Source organism: Oncorhynchus gorbuscha, unplaced genomic scaffold (genome assembly GCF_021184085.1).
Source record: "Oncorhynchus gorbuscha isolate QuinsamMale2020 ecotype Even-year unplaced genomic scaffold, OgorEven_v1.0 Un_scaffold_460, whole genome shotgun sequence".
NCBI lineage: Eukaryota > Metazoa > Chordata > Actinopteri > Salmoniformes > Salmonidae > Oncorhynchus > Oncorhynchus gorbuscha.
Genome location: NW_025745298.1, coordinates 421,158 through 435,783, shown reverse-complemented (window position 1 = coordinate 435,783; position 14,626 = coordinate 421,158). Strand labels below are relative to the sequence as shown.

At 46.0% G+C, this 14,626-nt stretch overlaps 1 protein-coding gene across 2 annotated transcripts in view; it reads right to left on the bottom strand.

Annotated features, from left to right (window-relative positions):
• Window positions 1-4,566: 4,566 nt before the first annotated feature.
• lcor (ligand dependent nuclear receptor corepressor) overlaps window positions 4,567-14,626 on the bottom strand; it is a 111,964-nt gene continuing 101,904 nt past the window's right edge. For both annotated transcript variants that reach the window (XM_046333555.1, XM_046333556.1), the window contains exon 7: window positions 4,567-10,441. In XM_046333555.1, coding sequence (XP_046189511.1) covers window positions 9,280-10,441 — 1,162 coding nt within the window. In that variant the 3' untranslated portion in view covers window positions 4,567-9,279. The remainder of the gene's footprint in view (window positions 10,442-14,626) is intronic.

The window sequence follows — 14,626 nt, the reverse complement described above, 5'->3', positions numbered from 1 at the left end:
CATTCTCCCTCTAGGTCTCTGACCGACTGTGTCTCTGTCTCATAAGCTGTCCGTCACATTCTCCCCTCTAGGTCTCTCTCTGTCTCATAAGCTGTCCCTAGGTCTCTGACCGACTGTGTCTCTGTCTCATAAGCTGTCGTCACATTCTCCCCTCTAGGTGTCTCTGTCTCTGTCTCATAAGCTGTCCGTCACATTCTCCCCTCTAGGTCTCTGACCACTGTGTCTCTGTTCTCAGTCACATTCTCCCTCTAGGTCTCTGACCGACTGTGTCTCTGTCTCATAAGCTGTCCGTCACATTCTCCCCTCTAGGTCTCTGACCGACTGTGTCTCTGTCTCTGTCAGTCATTCTCCCCTCTAGGTCTCTGACCGACTGTCTCTGTCACATTCGACTGTGTCTCTGTCTCATAAGCTGTCAGTCCATTCTCCTCTCTAGGTCTCTGACCGACTGTGTCTCTGTCTCATAAGCTGTCAGTCACATTCTCCCCTCTAGGTCTCTGACCGACTGTGTCTCTGTCTCATAAGCTGTCAGTCACATTCTCCCCTCTAGGTCTCTGACCGACTGTGTCTCTGTCTCATAAGCTGTCAGTCACATTCTCCCCTCTAGGTCTCTGACCGACTGTGTCTCTGTCTCATAAGCTGTCAGTCACATTCTCCCCTCTAGGTCTCTGACCGACTGTGTCTCTGTCTCATAAGCTGTCAGTCACATTCTCCCCTCTAGGTCTCTGACCGACTGTGTCTCTGTCTCTAAGCTGTCAGTCACATTCTCCCCTCTAGGTCTCTGACCGACTGCTGTCATAAGCTGTCACATTCTGACCGACCCTCTAGGTCTCTAGGTCTCTGACCGACTGTGTCTCTGTCTCATAAGCTGTCAGTCACATACTCCCCTCTAGGTCTCTGACCGACTGTGTCTGTCTCATAAGCTGTCAGTCACATTCTCCCTCTAGGTCTCTGACCGACTGTGTCTCTGTCTCATAAGCTGTCAGTCACATTCTCCCCTCTAGGTCTCTGACCGACTGTGTCTCTGTCTCATAAGCTGTCAGTCACATTCTCCCCTCTAGGTCTCTGACCGACTGTGTCTCTGTCTCATAAGCTGTCAGTCACATTCTCCCCTCTAGGTCTCTGACCGACTGTGTCTCTGTCTCATAAGCTGTCAGTCACATTCTCCTCTAGGTCTCTGACCCGTCTCATAAGGTCTCTGTCTCATAAGCTGTCAGTCACATTCTCCCCTCTAGGTCTCTGACCGACTGTGTCTCTGTCTCATAAGCTGTCAGTCACATTCTCCCCTCTAGGTCTCTGACCGACTGTGTCTCTGTCTCATAAGCTGTCAGTCACATTCTCCCCTCTAGGTCTCTGACCGACTGTGTCTCTGTCTCATAAGCTGTCAGTCACATTCTCCCCTCTAGGTCTCTGACCGACTGTGTCTCTGTCTCATAAGCTGTCAGTCACATTCTCCCCTCTAGGTCTCTGACCGACTGTGTCTCTGTCTCATAAGCTGTCAGTCACATTCTCCCTCTAGGTCTCTGACCGACTGTGTCTCTGTCTCATAAGCTGTCAGTCACATTCTCCCCTCTAGGTCTCTGACCGACTGTGTCTCTGTCTCATAAGCTGTCAGTCACATTCTCCCCTAGGTCTCTGACCGACTGTGTCTCTGTCTCATCTGTCAGTCACATTCTCCCCTCTAGGTCTCTGACCGACTGTGTCTCTCATAAGCTGTCAGTCACATTCTCCCCTCTAGGTCTCTGACCGACTGTGTCTCTGTCTCATAAGCTGTCAGTCACATTCTCCCCTCTAGGTCTCTGACCGACTGTGTCTCTGTCTCATAAGCTGTCTCATAAGCTCAGTCACATCTCCCCTCTAGGTCTCTGACCGACTGTGTCTCTGTCTCATAAGCTGTGTCACATTCTCACATTCCCTCTAGGTCTCTGACCGACTGTGTCTCTGTCTCATAAGCTGTCAGTCACATTCTCCCCTCTAGGTCTCTGACCGACTGTGTCTCTGTCTCATAAGCTGTCAGTCACATTCTCCCCTCTAGGTCTCTGACCGACTGTGTCTCTGTCTCATAAGCTGTCAGTCACATTCTCCTCTAGGTCTCTGACCGACTGTGTCTCTGTCTCATAAGCTGTCAGTCACATTCTCCCTCTAGGTCTCTGACCGACTGTGTCTCTGTCTCTGTCGACTGTGTCTCTGTCATAAGCTGTCAGTCACATTCTCCCCTCTAGGTCTCTGACCGACTGTGTCTCTGTCTCATAAGCTGTCAGTCACATTCTCCCCTCTAGGTCTCTGACCGACTGTGTCTCTGTCTCATAAGCTGTCAGTCACATTCTCCCCTCTAGGTCTCTGACCGACTGTGTCTCTGTCTCATAAGCTGTCAGTCACATTCTCCCTCTAGGTCTCTGACCGACTGTGTCTCTGTCTCATAAGCTGTCAGTCACATTCTCCCCTCTAGGTCTCTGACCGACTGTGTCTCTGTCTCATAAGCTGTCAGTCACATTCTCCCCTCTAGGTCTCTGACCGACTGTGTCTCTGTCTCACTGTGTCTCTGTCTAAGCTGTCAGTCACATTCTCCCCTCTAGGTCTCTGACCGAGGTCTAAGCTGAGGTCTCTGACCGACTGTGTCTCTGTCTCATAAGCTGTCAGTCACATTCTCACCCCTCTAGGTCTCTGACCGACTGTGTCTCTGTCTCATAAGCTGTCAGTCACAGGTTCTCCCCTCTAGGTCTCTGACCGACTGTGTCTCTGTCTCATAAGCTGTGTCACATTCTCCCTCTAGGTCTCTGACCGACTGTGTCTCTGTCTCTCTGTCTCTAGGTCTCTGACCGACTGTGTCTCTGTCTCATAAGCTGTCAGTCACATTCTCCCCTCTAGGTCTCTGACCGACTGTGTCTCTGTCTCATAAGCTGTCAGTCACATTCTCCCCTCTAGGTCTCTGACCGACTGTGTCTCTGTCTCATAAGCTGTCAGTCACATCTCCCCTCTAGGTCTCTGACCGACTGTGTCTCTGTCTCATAAGCTGTCAGTCACATACTCCCTCTAGGTCTCTGACCGACTGTGTCTCTGTCTCATAAGCTGTCAGTCACATTCTCCCCTCTAGGTCTCTGACCGACTGTGTCTCTGTCTCATAAGCTGTCAGTCACATTCTCCCCTCTAGGTCTCTGACCGACTGTGTCTCTGTCTCATAAGCTGTCAGTCACATTCTCCCCTCTAGGTCTCTGACCGACTGTGTCTCTGTCTCATAAGCTGTCAGTCACATTCTCCTCTGTCACTGTGTCTCTGTCTCATAAGCTGTCAGTCACATTCTCCCCTCTAGGTCTCTGACCGACTGTGTCTCTGTCTCATAAGCTGTCAGTCACATTCTCCCCTCTAGGTCTCTGACCGACTGTCTCTGTCTCTGTCTCATAAGCTGTCATAAGTCAGTCACATTCTCCCCTCTAGGTCTCTGACCGACTGTGTCTCTGTCTCATAAGCTGTCAGTCACATTCTCCCCTCTAGGTCTCTGACCGACTGTGTCTCTGTCTCATAAGCTGTCAGTCACATTCTCCCCTCTAGGTCTCTGACCGACTGTGTCTCTGTCTCATAAGCTGTCAGTCACATTCTCCCTCAGGTCTCTGACCACTGTCTCTGTCTCATAAGCTGTCAGTCACATTCTCCCCTCTAGGTCTCTGACCGACTGTGTCTCTGTCTCATAAGCTGTCAGTCACATTCTCCCTCTAGGTCTCTGACCGACTGTGTCTCTGTCTCATAAGCTGTCAGTCACATTCTCCCCTCTAGGTCTCTGACCGACTGTGTCTCTGTCTCATAAGCTGTCAGTCACATTCTCCCTCTAGGTCTCTGACCGACTGTGTCTCTGTCTCATAAGCTGTCAGTCACATTCTCCCCTCTAGGTCTCTGACCGACTGTGTCTCTGTCTCATAAGCTGTCAGTCACATTCTCCCTCTAGGTCTCTGACCGACTGTGTCTCTGTCTCATAAGCTGTCAGTCACATTCTCCCCTCTAGGTCTCTGACCGACTGTGTCTCTGTCTCATAAGCTGTCAGTCATTCTCCTCTAGGTCTCTGACCGACTGTGTCTCTGTCTCATAAGTCACATTCTCTGACCCCTGTCTCATAAGGTCTCTGTCTCTGACCGACTGTGTCTCTGTCTCATAAGCTGTCAGTCACATTCTCCCCTCTAGGTCTCTGACCGACTGTGTCTCTGTCTCATAAGCTGTCAGTCACATACTCCCCTCTAGGTCTCTGACCGACTGTGTCTCTGTCTCATAAGCTGTCAGTCACATTCTCCCCTCTAGGTCTCTGACCGACTGTGTCTCTGTCTCATAAGCTGTCAGTCACATTCTCCCCTCTAGGTCTCTGACCGACTGTGTCTCTGTCTCATAAGCTGTCAGTCACATTCTCCCCTCTAGGTCTCTGACCGACTGTGTCTCTGTCTCATAAGCTGTCAGTCACTCTCCCCTCTAGGTCTCTGACCGACTGTGTCTCTGTCTCATAAGCTGTCAGTCACATTCTCCCCTCTAGGTCTCTGACCGACTGTGTCTCTGTCTCATAAGCTGTCAGTCACATTCTCCCCTCTAGGTCTCTGACCGACTGTGTCTCTGTCTCATAAGCTGTCAGTCACATTCTCCCCTCTAGGTCTCTGACCGACTGTGTCTCTGTCTCATAAGCTGTCAGTCACATTCTCCTAGCTCCTCTTGTAAAAGACAAGAGCAAAAGAAAAAGGAGGATGGGCCTATATTTCCCAGAGTATCAACTATCCCTTCTTTCTTTCAGGCTTCCCTGAGAGGGATACAAGTGCAGGTTGAGGTACAGCACTTGGACACAGCTGAGCCAGGTCAATATATAATATAGGTGTTTTATACATTTAATCTAATACAGGTAGTTAAGTCTGCGTCATCCTGACTAATATTGCTGCCCCTCCCGTCAACTTTATCCTGAGGTACAATACTGAAGGCTACAGATACCCACGGCAGAAAAACGCTAGTCAAATACAAGCAGACGGTGGAGAAAGAAATTAAACAGTCTGTCCCCCCCCCCAAAAAAAAAATGACAGTGTCATTGTTTTGTTTTTTTTTTTTTTTTTTTGTGTGGGGGGGTTGAGAGATTAATGTCGGTTTATTACATTCATTATCTGTGTGTATATAAATAATTAGAAGTGAGAAACTTCTCTGTAAAAGAGGCGAGACTCAGTCGTGTTAAGGAGGAGGACTTTTTCAGACAGGGGGATCCGTTAACCCAAATGGCATAACTAAACAACTCAACCCCAAAAATATTCATACAAACATGAAATAAAGCCCAAATGGCAATGCACCTCAGTAGATTAGATACGACTGATGAAGGGGAAAGGGGGATACCTAGTCAGTTGGACAACTGAATGCATTCAACTGAAATGTGTCTTCTGCATTTAACCCAACCCCTCTGAATCAGAGAGGTACAGGGGGGCTGCCTTAAACAACATCCTCGTCTTCGGGAACCACTAGCATGTTCTTTTTTGATTGCCCAACGATAAATACATAGATTTATAGTTTTCATAAATAATGTATGTGGAAATTCTTGGCCCTTCAGGAATCCCGTCTCAGAATCTACCTAAGTGCTGAATGTAGGAATCCCCTCAAGGGTTTCAGGACCTATCTAAGTGCTGAATGTAGGAATCCCCTCAAGGGTTTCAGGACCTATCTAAGTGCTGAATGTAGGAATCCCCTCAAGGGTTTCAGGACCTATCTAAGTGCTGAATGTAGGAATCCCCTCAAGGGTTTCAGGATCTAAGTGCTGAATGTAGGAATTTAGACAGGCATCTCAGTCAGTGCTACATGTCATGACAAGTAAATACCATTTGTACAGGTTATACACATTTCCCATCAGCATCATTTTTCATGCTCACATGCTTAACGTGACAGAAGCGCTAAGGGGCACATTTTTGTCATACTTCATAATAACTCGCAAGTTTAGGAGAAAAACAAAGTTTAAAACACAATTCCACACTATACTTTAAGTAGTGTTTTTTCTTGTCAAATCGCATTCACATCTAAGCTAAATTAATTAGTAATCATGCCTTGAAAGGTAAAAGGCTACACAATAAGTGCTTTACTCATAACTTAAGTAAAATTATCAATCTCATATAAGTCATTGCTGGACTATATTTGGTCTTCTGATTGGATGGGACAAGTAACCAATTAGACACTTGAAATACTCTGCATTGTCTAAGTGTTGAACGCATTTCATGCATGACCCCTGACCTTGTGTTCCTACAGAGGTCATCATAAAGGGATTACATTGTTCCCATCGGCTACGCATAACTGCCAATCAAGTCATGGGAGGGAGGGTCAAAGCCCAAGACCAATCTATCAGAACAGGGCTAGGTAAGATTGTTCATTAGGGGTTTGAATATAATTATAACAATTATATACCAATTATTCACTCATTTAGAATACACTAGAGCATGAATCGCTTGGTACGACATTCATAAAGTAGTCTATACTTTGCAGATGTAAGCTCCTATCTAAGAATTCCCAAATCACCCGGAACGGATTGGTGCATGCCATTTTGTAGAAGAAAATAAAATACAAAATGAAATAAATAAAATGTACAGGACATTTCAAGGAGTGAATGTTCATTTCATCAGTGTTGACATGGAGAAGTTTTCTAAGTACAATTCCATGAATAATCTCACAGACTGGGTGAGCACCAGGCAGTGTTTAGAGCGAACAGCAACGTTTACTACAGCAGAGCAAAAGAGGGCTTTAAAAACACTTTAAAAAACATTTTTATTTTTATTTTTCCTTTGTCTTTTTTTTGTTGCCCCCCAACACACAAAACGAGAGCATCTTTTTCTAAAAACATTTTCTCAGAAGGATGGTTTTTTTCTTTCCCCTGACAAAACATGACGACAGATAAGATAGTTTCCGCCTGGTTTGGCAGGAGGGCTGCGGGGCAGGAACCAGATATGACAACTACACTACACGAAATCTGACAAATTCAAGCATCAACCAGGGTACTGAGGAGGTAATAGAGAGGAAACAGAACATGTTTAGGTCCAAGCTGCAGCTCTCTGAAAGTCTTTGACACTAAAGCTTTTTTTTTTCTCTCTTTTTGCTTTCTGGCCATCCCTTACCCTCCTCCAATCAGCTCTCTTCCTCCCATCCAAACCCATCCCCATCTCTCTGAAAAGAGCTACAATATCCTCCTCTCTCTCACGCGGTAAAAAAAAAAAAGGTGCTATTTTCAGACGTTTAATTTCCAAACTTTTCCTCACTGTTTTAGTTTGTTACCTTCTTCATGATTCACCGCGGTCTACAGGGCGTGGCACTACTACGCCACACCCACCCAGCCGGGCTGTAAGCTCCGCCCCCCCCGTCAGAAGTAGCAGAGTGAGAGAAGTCATGTCCTGCCCTTCACTTTTAGGTCCTGCAGGATAAAGGAAACACGTCCGTGTTTTAGAATCATGGCTTCGTCAAGAGATTCCCGTCTCAGGTACCCTGAGTTAAAAATGAGGAACAAAATCATCCAGAAATGCGGATTGGCTTTAAGTTCAGTGTCATCATAATAATTTATATTATATTATCCCCTAATCCCTCCCAACCGAACACATCCCCTCTCACTGTTAAATGCCCGCCCCCCAAGTATAAATGCACATTGTCGTAATAAACTGCCTTCGAAACTACCTTTGAACATTTTAAAACCACATGGGAGTGAGAGGAGCCATTTCAAAACTCATCAACTAAGAAGCTTTTACTTAGTTAGAATTCTAAAACAGAAAACTTTATGAAATGTTTAGTGTTTAGAGACAGTAAGGCTGGTAAAACCTTCGCTCAGTACAGGATAATATAGTTGTAGCAGCAATGTTTCCACTTCCTGGTCTTGGAGAGCTACAATACATGTGGTTATCACTCCATGTGATGTCATAGTGTTAGGAGAACCCCACCCACTAATTAGCTGAGGGCATATGCATGAGGTCATTGGTTGGAATGAAAACCAGAGATGGCTACAGCTCCCTAGGATCGGGATTGGGAACAGATTCACTTGTTGCAGGTGCTTGAGGTAGAAGTTGCGCTCAACCACTGAACTAGGATCAGATCACCAAGCCCCAATCCAAACCTTAGCAATAAGGGGATACAAAAGACATCTGACTATGGACCAGTGGTTAGAGGCAACATTTACCTACCACCGTTGAGGTTGAGGAGCTCTCTCCAGGTGAGCAGCAGAGATATAAAATTGCCCCTACATGCTGATCTCAGGTCAGTTTTGAGGTTTCCCCCCTAATTGTTAAGGCAGGGTAAACTGATCCTAGATCTGTGGCTACGGGTAACTTGTACCTGGAGCGCAGTTGGCCGGGGATTATGACAGACCTTAAGTGCATGATGCTAGGACAGCAATGCCGAGGTAACCTGGTCTGTCACCACTGGGCGGCGCCGGTGAGCGCCAGACTGAAAGTGTAGTGCAAAAGAAAGCCAAACAAAAGAAGATAAAACAAACAAAAAAACATTCAAAATATTCTAAAAGTTAGTAGTTATTTACTAAAACTTACGAACATGCATCCCTGATTGACTATTTTGTGTCTTTACCTTAAAAAGGACACGGCCAATGTTGCTTTCGTTCACTTTTAAAGAGTAGCAGAATATCGAAGGAGGAAAGAAAGTTTTGCGTTTGTTAAAGAGAAATGGCTACCTGGCGATAGAAATAATGCGGTTTTGATTCAGCTTCCTGGTGAGAGAGCTTCCTGTGACATTACTAGTTTTAGAGTTGGTTCAAAACATAGGAGACAGTTCACTTACCAATTGGTACTAGTACTTAAATGAGAGAGGGGGGGGGGGGGGGGTCATAATAGTTTGTTCAAAAGGGTTCATTTTTAACCCCCTCAAATTTTTCCCAAATATTATATATTCCGCAGCCCAGACTGCATTTAAAAGCAATGCAGGGTCAGTGTATCAAGTTCAGAATAGGGGGAGTTAGTGTTTTGGGGGGGGATAATCAACATGCTTTACAAACTGTAATTAATAACTGTCACGTCACTAGTGGCTTTTGACACATTTGTTTCGCCGCTTGATATAAAAGCTAAACAAATGTGCAGTGTCAAAACGACAACCGCAGAACCAGCCGATTGGTTTAGTTTTCATCTCCAGCTTGTTTTAGAATCCTCCTCATATCCCTGCGCTTGTGCTCACCCAGATACTGCAACAGTAAATTGGCACAAATAAAGCTCCATTTGTTTCCAATTACTGTAGTCTTAATGTTAAGATGTTTTTATACATATATAAGGAAAGGGAGGATTCATCGTCATCGTTGATTCTCAGTTAATCTTCAAATTCCATTTTCATTTTTTGCTCGTGGTTCAGATCGGCGGCCTCCGGTGGCGCAACCTCTCGCGGCGTCGCGGTTGGTGTGGTCTCTGACTCGGCGGCGGAATCCTGTCCTCCCATCCTCAAGGTCAATTTGAGCTTCTTCTTAGGAGGGTTCTTCAGTGTGCCCAGTCGCTCCTTCACCTTGTACTCCAGTGTGCTGTGAGGGATCCCGTACATGTTCTGGGCCTTGGATACGCTCATCTTCCCACCCATCACCATGCCGATGGCCTCTTCTAAGATCTGGCTGTTGTACTGGCGGTAGCGCCCCCTCTTCTTCCTGGGCTGCTTAGAGCACGGGTCGCCCTCGGGGTCGGAGGTCGGGTATGGTTGCCCGGAGGTCCCCTGATCCACGTCGGAGCTCCAGTAGTCTGCCGCCCCATCCAGAAAACCTCCCAGGCTGCCTCTCAGGCTACCGGCACGCCGGTTCTGCTTGGGCAGGATGACCCTCAGCTTCCTGCTCAAAGCATTCTCCACCCCACCGTGGCACCCGGCGCCCAACACCATGGCCCCGTACCCGTACAGGTCTGAGGCGTGGGAGTCCCATGACAGGTCCATGCCCCTCACCTGGGGGATCTTCAGGTCCACGGGCGGGGAGTGGTGGCCTCCCGGCTCCCTCTTCACCACCACCTCATGGTGGGTCTTGGTGGAGCCATGGTGGTGGCGGAGGCCACCTCCGGAGGAGCTCTTGGAGGAGAACGCCCCGTGGTGGTGGTTGTCCAAGAACAGAGGCAGATCTTGGAGGTCTGAGAGGATGGCGCTGGCCTGCTTCAGCCTCAGCAGGCTGTCCAGTTGGTGGTGTTGGGCTTTACCACTGGAGGAACCCCACGGAGAGCCGTCCCGTGCCAGGAGGGGGTGGGGCTCCACGTGGTTCCCTTTGTTCCCGTGGTTGAGAAGCCCCGCCGCCTCCAGACTAGCCAATGAGAGAGCCGGAGGCTGGCCGAGGAGGCGGTGCTTCTGGCTGAGGAGCTCCTCCTTTATAAGCAGCGAATGGGCCAATGGGGGCTTGAGGGGGGCGGAACTGACGTAGCTGTCCCTCAGCCCGTCCTGTAAGCTTCTCGGCAGCATGTCATCGTCCTCCACGTCCCGAAAGGAGCGCTCAACTCTCAGGGCACGCCTGATTGGAGGGAAAAGAGAAGAGGGGGTGTTAACTTGGAAGTACTCAAATCAGTGGAATTGTAATGAACCAAAAACTACGTGTTCAAATGACACTATTCTACACTGCTGACTGTTAATGCCAACAAACAAAAAGTACCACTTGGTTTTTAAAGGATATTACCTTGTGTTTTTAAAGTTGAACTTTCTTCCATAATATGTCATTGTTTAGGTTTTTCTTTCAGCAAAACACTTCGGCAGTAAACGTATAATAGTAAACATGTAACAGTAAATGTAAACATGCAACATCTAAATGATAAATTCATCTCCCACACTTTAAAGGGGCAATCTGCAGTTGCTACATCCATTTCTGGACTCCTGAATTAGAGGTACCCACTGATTCTTGAAGAATATCATTTATAAAATGCCTCATCAGGATAATTGTACCCCATCAGAACCCAAAATGTAAGCTTGTAATGTAATACTCCCATGTTTGTAAAAGAAAAAGAAATGTAAACAAACACTACATGGCCTCGAAACATGCATAAAATGATAAGTCTGATATCATGGATGGTCAGTCCGTGAATCCATACAGATGTAGGACCTTAATTTGATCACTCTTTTTTTGCTGAGAATTTTTCTGCAAATATACAGTGCTGTCGGCAAGTATAATAAACTGAAATATCACATTTACATAAGTATTCAGACCCTTTACTCAGTACTTTGTTGAAGCACCTTTGGCAGCGATTACAGCCTTGAGTCTTCTTGGGTATGACGCTACAATCTTGGCACACCTGTATTTGAGGAGTTTCTTCCATTCTTCTCTGCAGATCCTCTCAAGCTCTGTCAGGTTGGATGGGGGGCGTCACTGCACAGCCATTTTCAGGTCTCTCCAGAGATGTTTGATTGGGTTCAAGTCCAGGCTCTGGCTGGGCCACTCAAGGACATTCAGAGACTTGTCCCAAAGCCACTCTTGCATTGTCTTGGCTGTCTGCTTAGGGTCGTTGTCCTGTTGGTAGGTGAACCTTCGCCCCATTCTGAGGTCCTGGGTGCTCTGGAGCAGGTTTTCATCAAGGATCTCTCTGTACTTTGCTCTGTTCATCTTTCCCTCAATCCTGACTAGTCTCCTAGTTCCTGCTGCTGAAAAACCTCCCCACAGCATGATGCTGCCACCACGCTTCACCGTAGGGATGGTGCCAGGTTTCCTCCAGACATGATCCTGCCACCACCATGCTTCACCGTAGGGATGGTGCTAGGTTTCCTCCAGACATGATCCTGCCACCACCATGCTTCACCGTAGGGATGGTGCCAGGTTTCCTCTGGGTGTGACGCTTGGCATTCAGGACAAAGAGTTCAATCTTGGTTCCATCAGACCAGAGAATCTTGTTTCTCATGGTCTGAGAATGCTTTAGGTGCCTTTTGGCAAACTCCAAGTGGGCTGTCATGTGCCTTTTACGGAGCAGTGGCTTCTGTCTGGCCACTCGACCATAAAGGCCTGATTGGTGGAATGCTGCAGAGATGGTCGTCCTTCTGGAAGGTTTTCCCATCTCCACAGAGGAACTCTGGAGCTCTGTCAGAGTCACCGTCGGGTTCTTGGTCACCTCCCTGACCAAGGCCCTTCTCCCCCGATTGCGCAGTTTTACCTGGTGGCCAGCTCTAGGAAGAGTCTTAGTGGTTCCAAACTTCTTCCATTTAAGAATGATGGAGGCCACGGTGTTCTTGGGAACTTTCAATGCTGCAGACATGTTTTGTTAGCCTTCCCCAGATCTGTGCCTCAACACAATCCTGTCTCTGAGCTCTACAGACAATTCCTTTGACCACATGGCTTGGTTTTTGCTCTGACAGGAACGGTCAACTGTGGGACCTTATATAGACAGGTGTGTGCCTTTCCAAATCATGTCCAAGCAATTGAATTTACCACAGGTGGACTCCAATCAAGTTGTAAAAACATCTCAAGGATGATCAATGCATCAAACAGGATGCACCTGAGCTCATAGCAAAGTGTCTGAATAATTATGTAAATAAGGTATTTATGTTGTTTATTTTTAATACATTTCCAAAAATGTTTAAAATCCTGTTTTCCCTTTGTGATTATGGTGTATTGTGTGTACATTGATGAGGAACAAACATTATGTGATCCACGTAACAAAATGTGGAAAATGTCAGGGGGTCTGAATACTTTCCGAATGCACTGTAGGTCAAATTGTGATCATACATCTGTAGCTCTGTCTGTGAATTTGAGAGTGGTTACATTTCTCAGCTTTCTACTGAAACAGGATCGGTTCGCTTTGTGATTGTTTCAACTGCCCCTTTAATTTCATGATTACTAGATATAGCATAGACACAAATAACTACTTATATGGTCCCTTCAGTTGAGAGACAGTACCTTTATTTGAAATTCAATTTACATCCTGGCATGAGGGTGGGCGTTCAATCTCCATTTCAATTCATTACATTTCAGCAAAAAGCCCATTTGAGAAAATGTTTTGGCTGTAAATTTGTGTTGGCTATTAGCTAGTTATACATCTTGACAGCTTGACAAAGTAGTTGCCATCATACGGATTATAACTCGTTAGCTGTTCCATATGGTCTCATCACATGGGAGAGAGTGGCTGCCTGCATACCAAATGGCACCCTAATCCCTATGTAGTGCACTACTTCTGACCAGGGCCCGTAGTGCACTACAAAGGGAATGGGGTGCTATTTGGGATGCATCGGTGTCTGATGAATTATATTCACTGTGCAAAGTGGACGTAGCCGGAGCTATGTTCCACTCATTACAGCACGTTAGCTCCTATCTTCAACAATTAAGGTGCTCATGAGACACAGAGAGAAAGAGACAATTAACACTAATTTCCTATATTTTTTTACCATGTGTAGAACATGCATGTTGTGACAGAGTGCGTCACTTTTATATAGGTAATTAGAGCTAACTTACTCATGTCAAACGTTTAATTTAGTGTCCGTCTTTTTCAAACTCAATTTGGTTCAAATCATTTTGTTTCACGCAGAGAAAACTTATTTAAACTGAACTGCAATGCTTTGTTGTTTCTTCGTCCCCGTCTTCCATGAAGCATAACGATCCATTTACATGGACATTTTCAATTCAGTTTGGTTCAAAAACAACCAAGCAACTTTATTTTACCACGTAAAAAAAAGTGATTTAAATGTTATTGGATCTTAATGCTGTTTAAGAGATAGAGAGCCATGTACTGAGTAAACAGAGAACACACACACGCACAGTCTGCTACACTAACAAATACCGTGAGAACAAAGAGAGGAGGGAAAACACCAAGGACACACAGCATGAATTACCATGATCATAATACCAATCCCTCCCTGGGATAGAGACTCATTTGCCTGAGGAGGTATCGAGGGCGCAGAATGGAGCACGTTGTGATCAGGTTGTAATTAACGGTACAGGATAAACTGTACATAGTAACAGTGTCATAGAATTCACCTGACAACACAATAGACAATGGCTGCGGTTGGAGTTGACGGCAGAGAGGTCTCGTTCCCAGCTAAATGAGAATGAACCTTGGCATGTCTCGTATAGAAATAGTCACAAAAAGGGTTGAGCGACACAAGGACGCTCTTTTTTTCTTACTCCACTCGTTATTTTAGAGAATCTGTCCTTTTAAGCTCCCTTTCTCCTTTCCATTATGTTGGCCTGAAATCAGGCCTGAAAGTTGTTCCTATACGGGCTAGAACGAACATAGTGTTTTCTAAGAAACCCGTGCTTCAGCTCCCAAATGACATTTCCTTGACGGGTCTTAACGTTTCTATTTCTGAACTACCTGAGAAAGAAGTGACTTTTTTCTGACCTTGGTGTCGGGTACTGTTCAGTATGTAACCATAGCAACAGTAGCCTTTAAGCAGGAAGCACACATCCCAGTCCCCCGCAGACAAGCAGAGTGACAGCTCAATGCTACCTTCTAAATAGGACCATAGATATGTCAATCAGAATGGAGGGGAAGTGTAGACAGATAGTGAATGAGCTGTAGCACTGAGGACGTCAGCAACCAAATCCTGTGAAGGAAAAAATATTATGGACATATGGACATGCATATGTCCAAAACAAGTACAGATGTTGGATCTTAATTTGATCACTCTTTTGTTGCTGAGAATTGCAAACGTGTAGTGTATTTGTGTTTTTAAAAGGATTCTGAAGTTTGTAATTTCCACTTAGAAATTCCAGACTTGATTT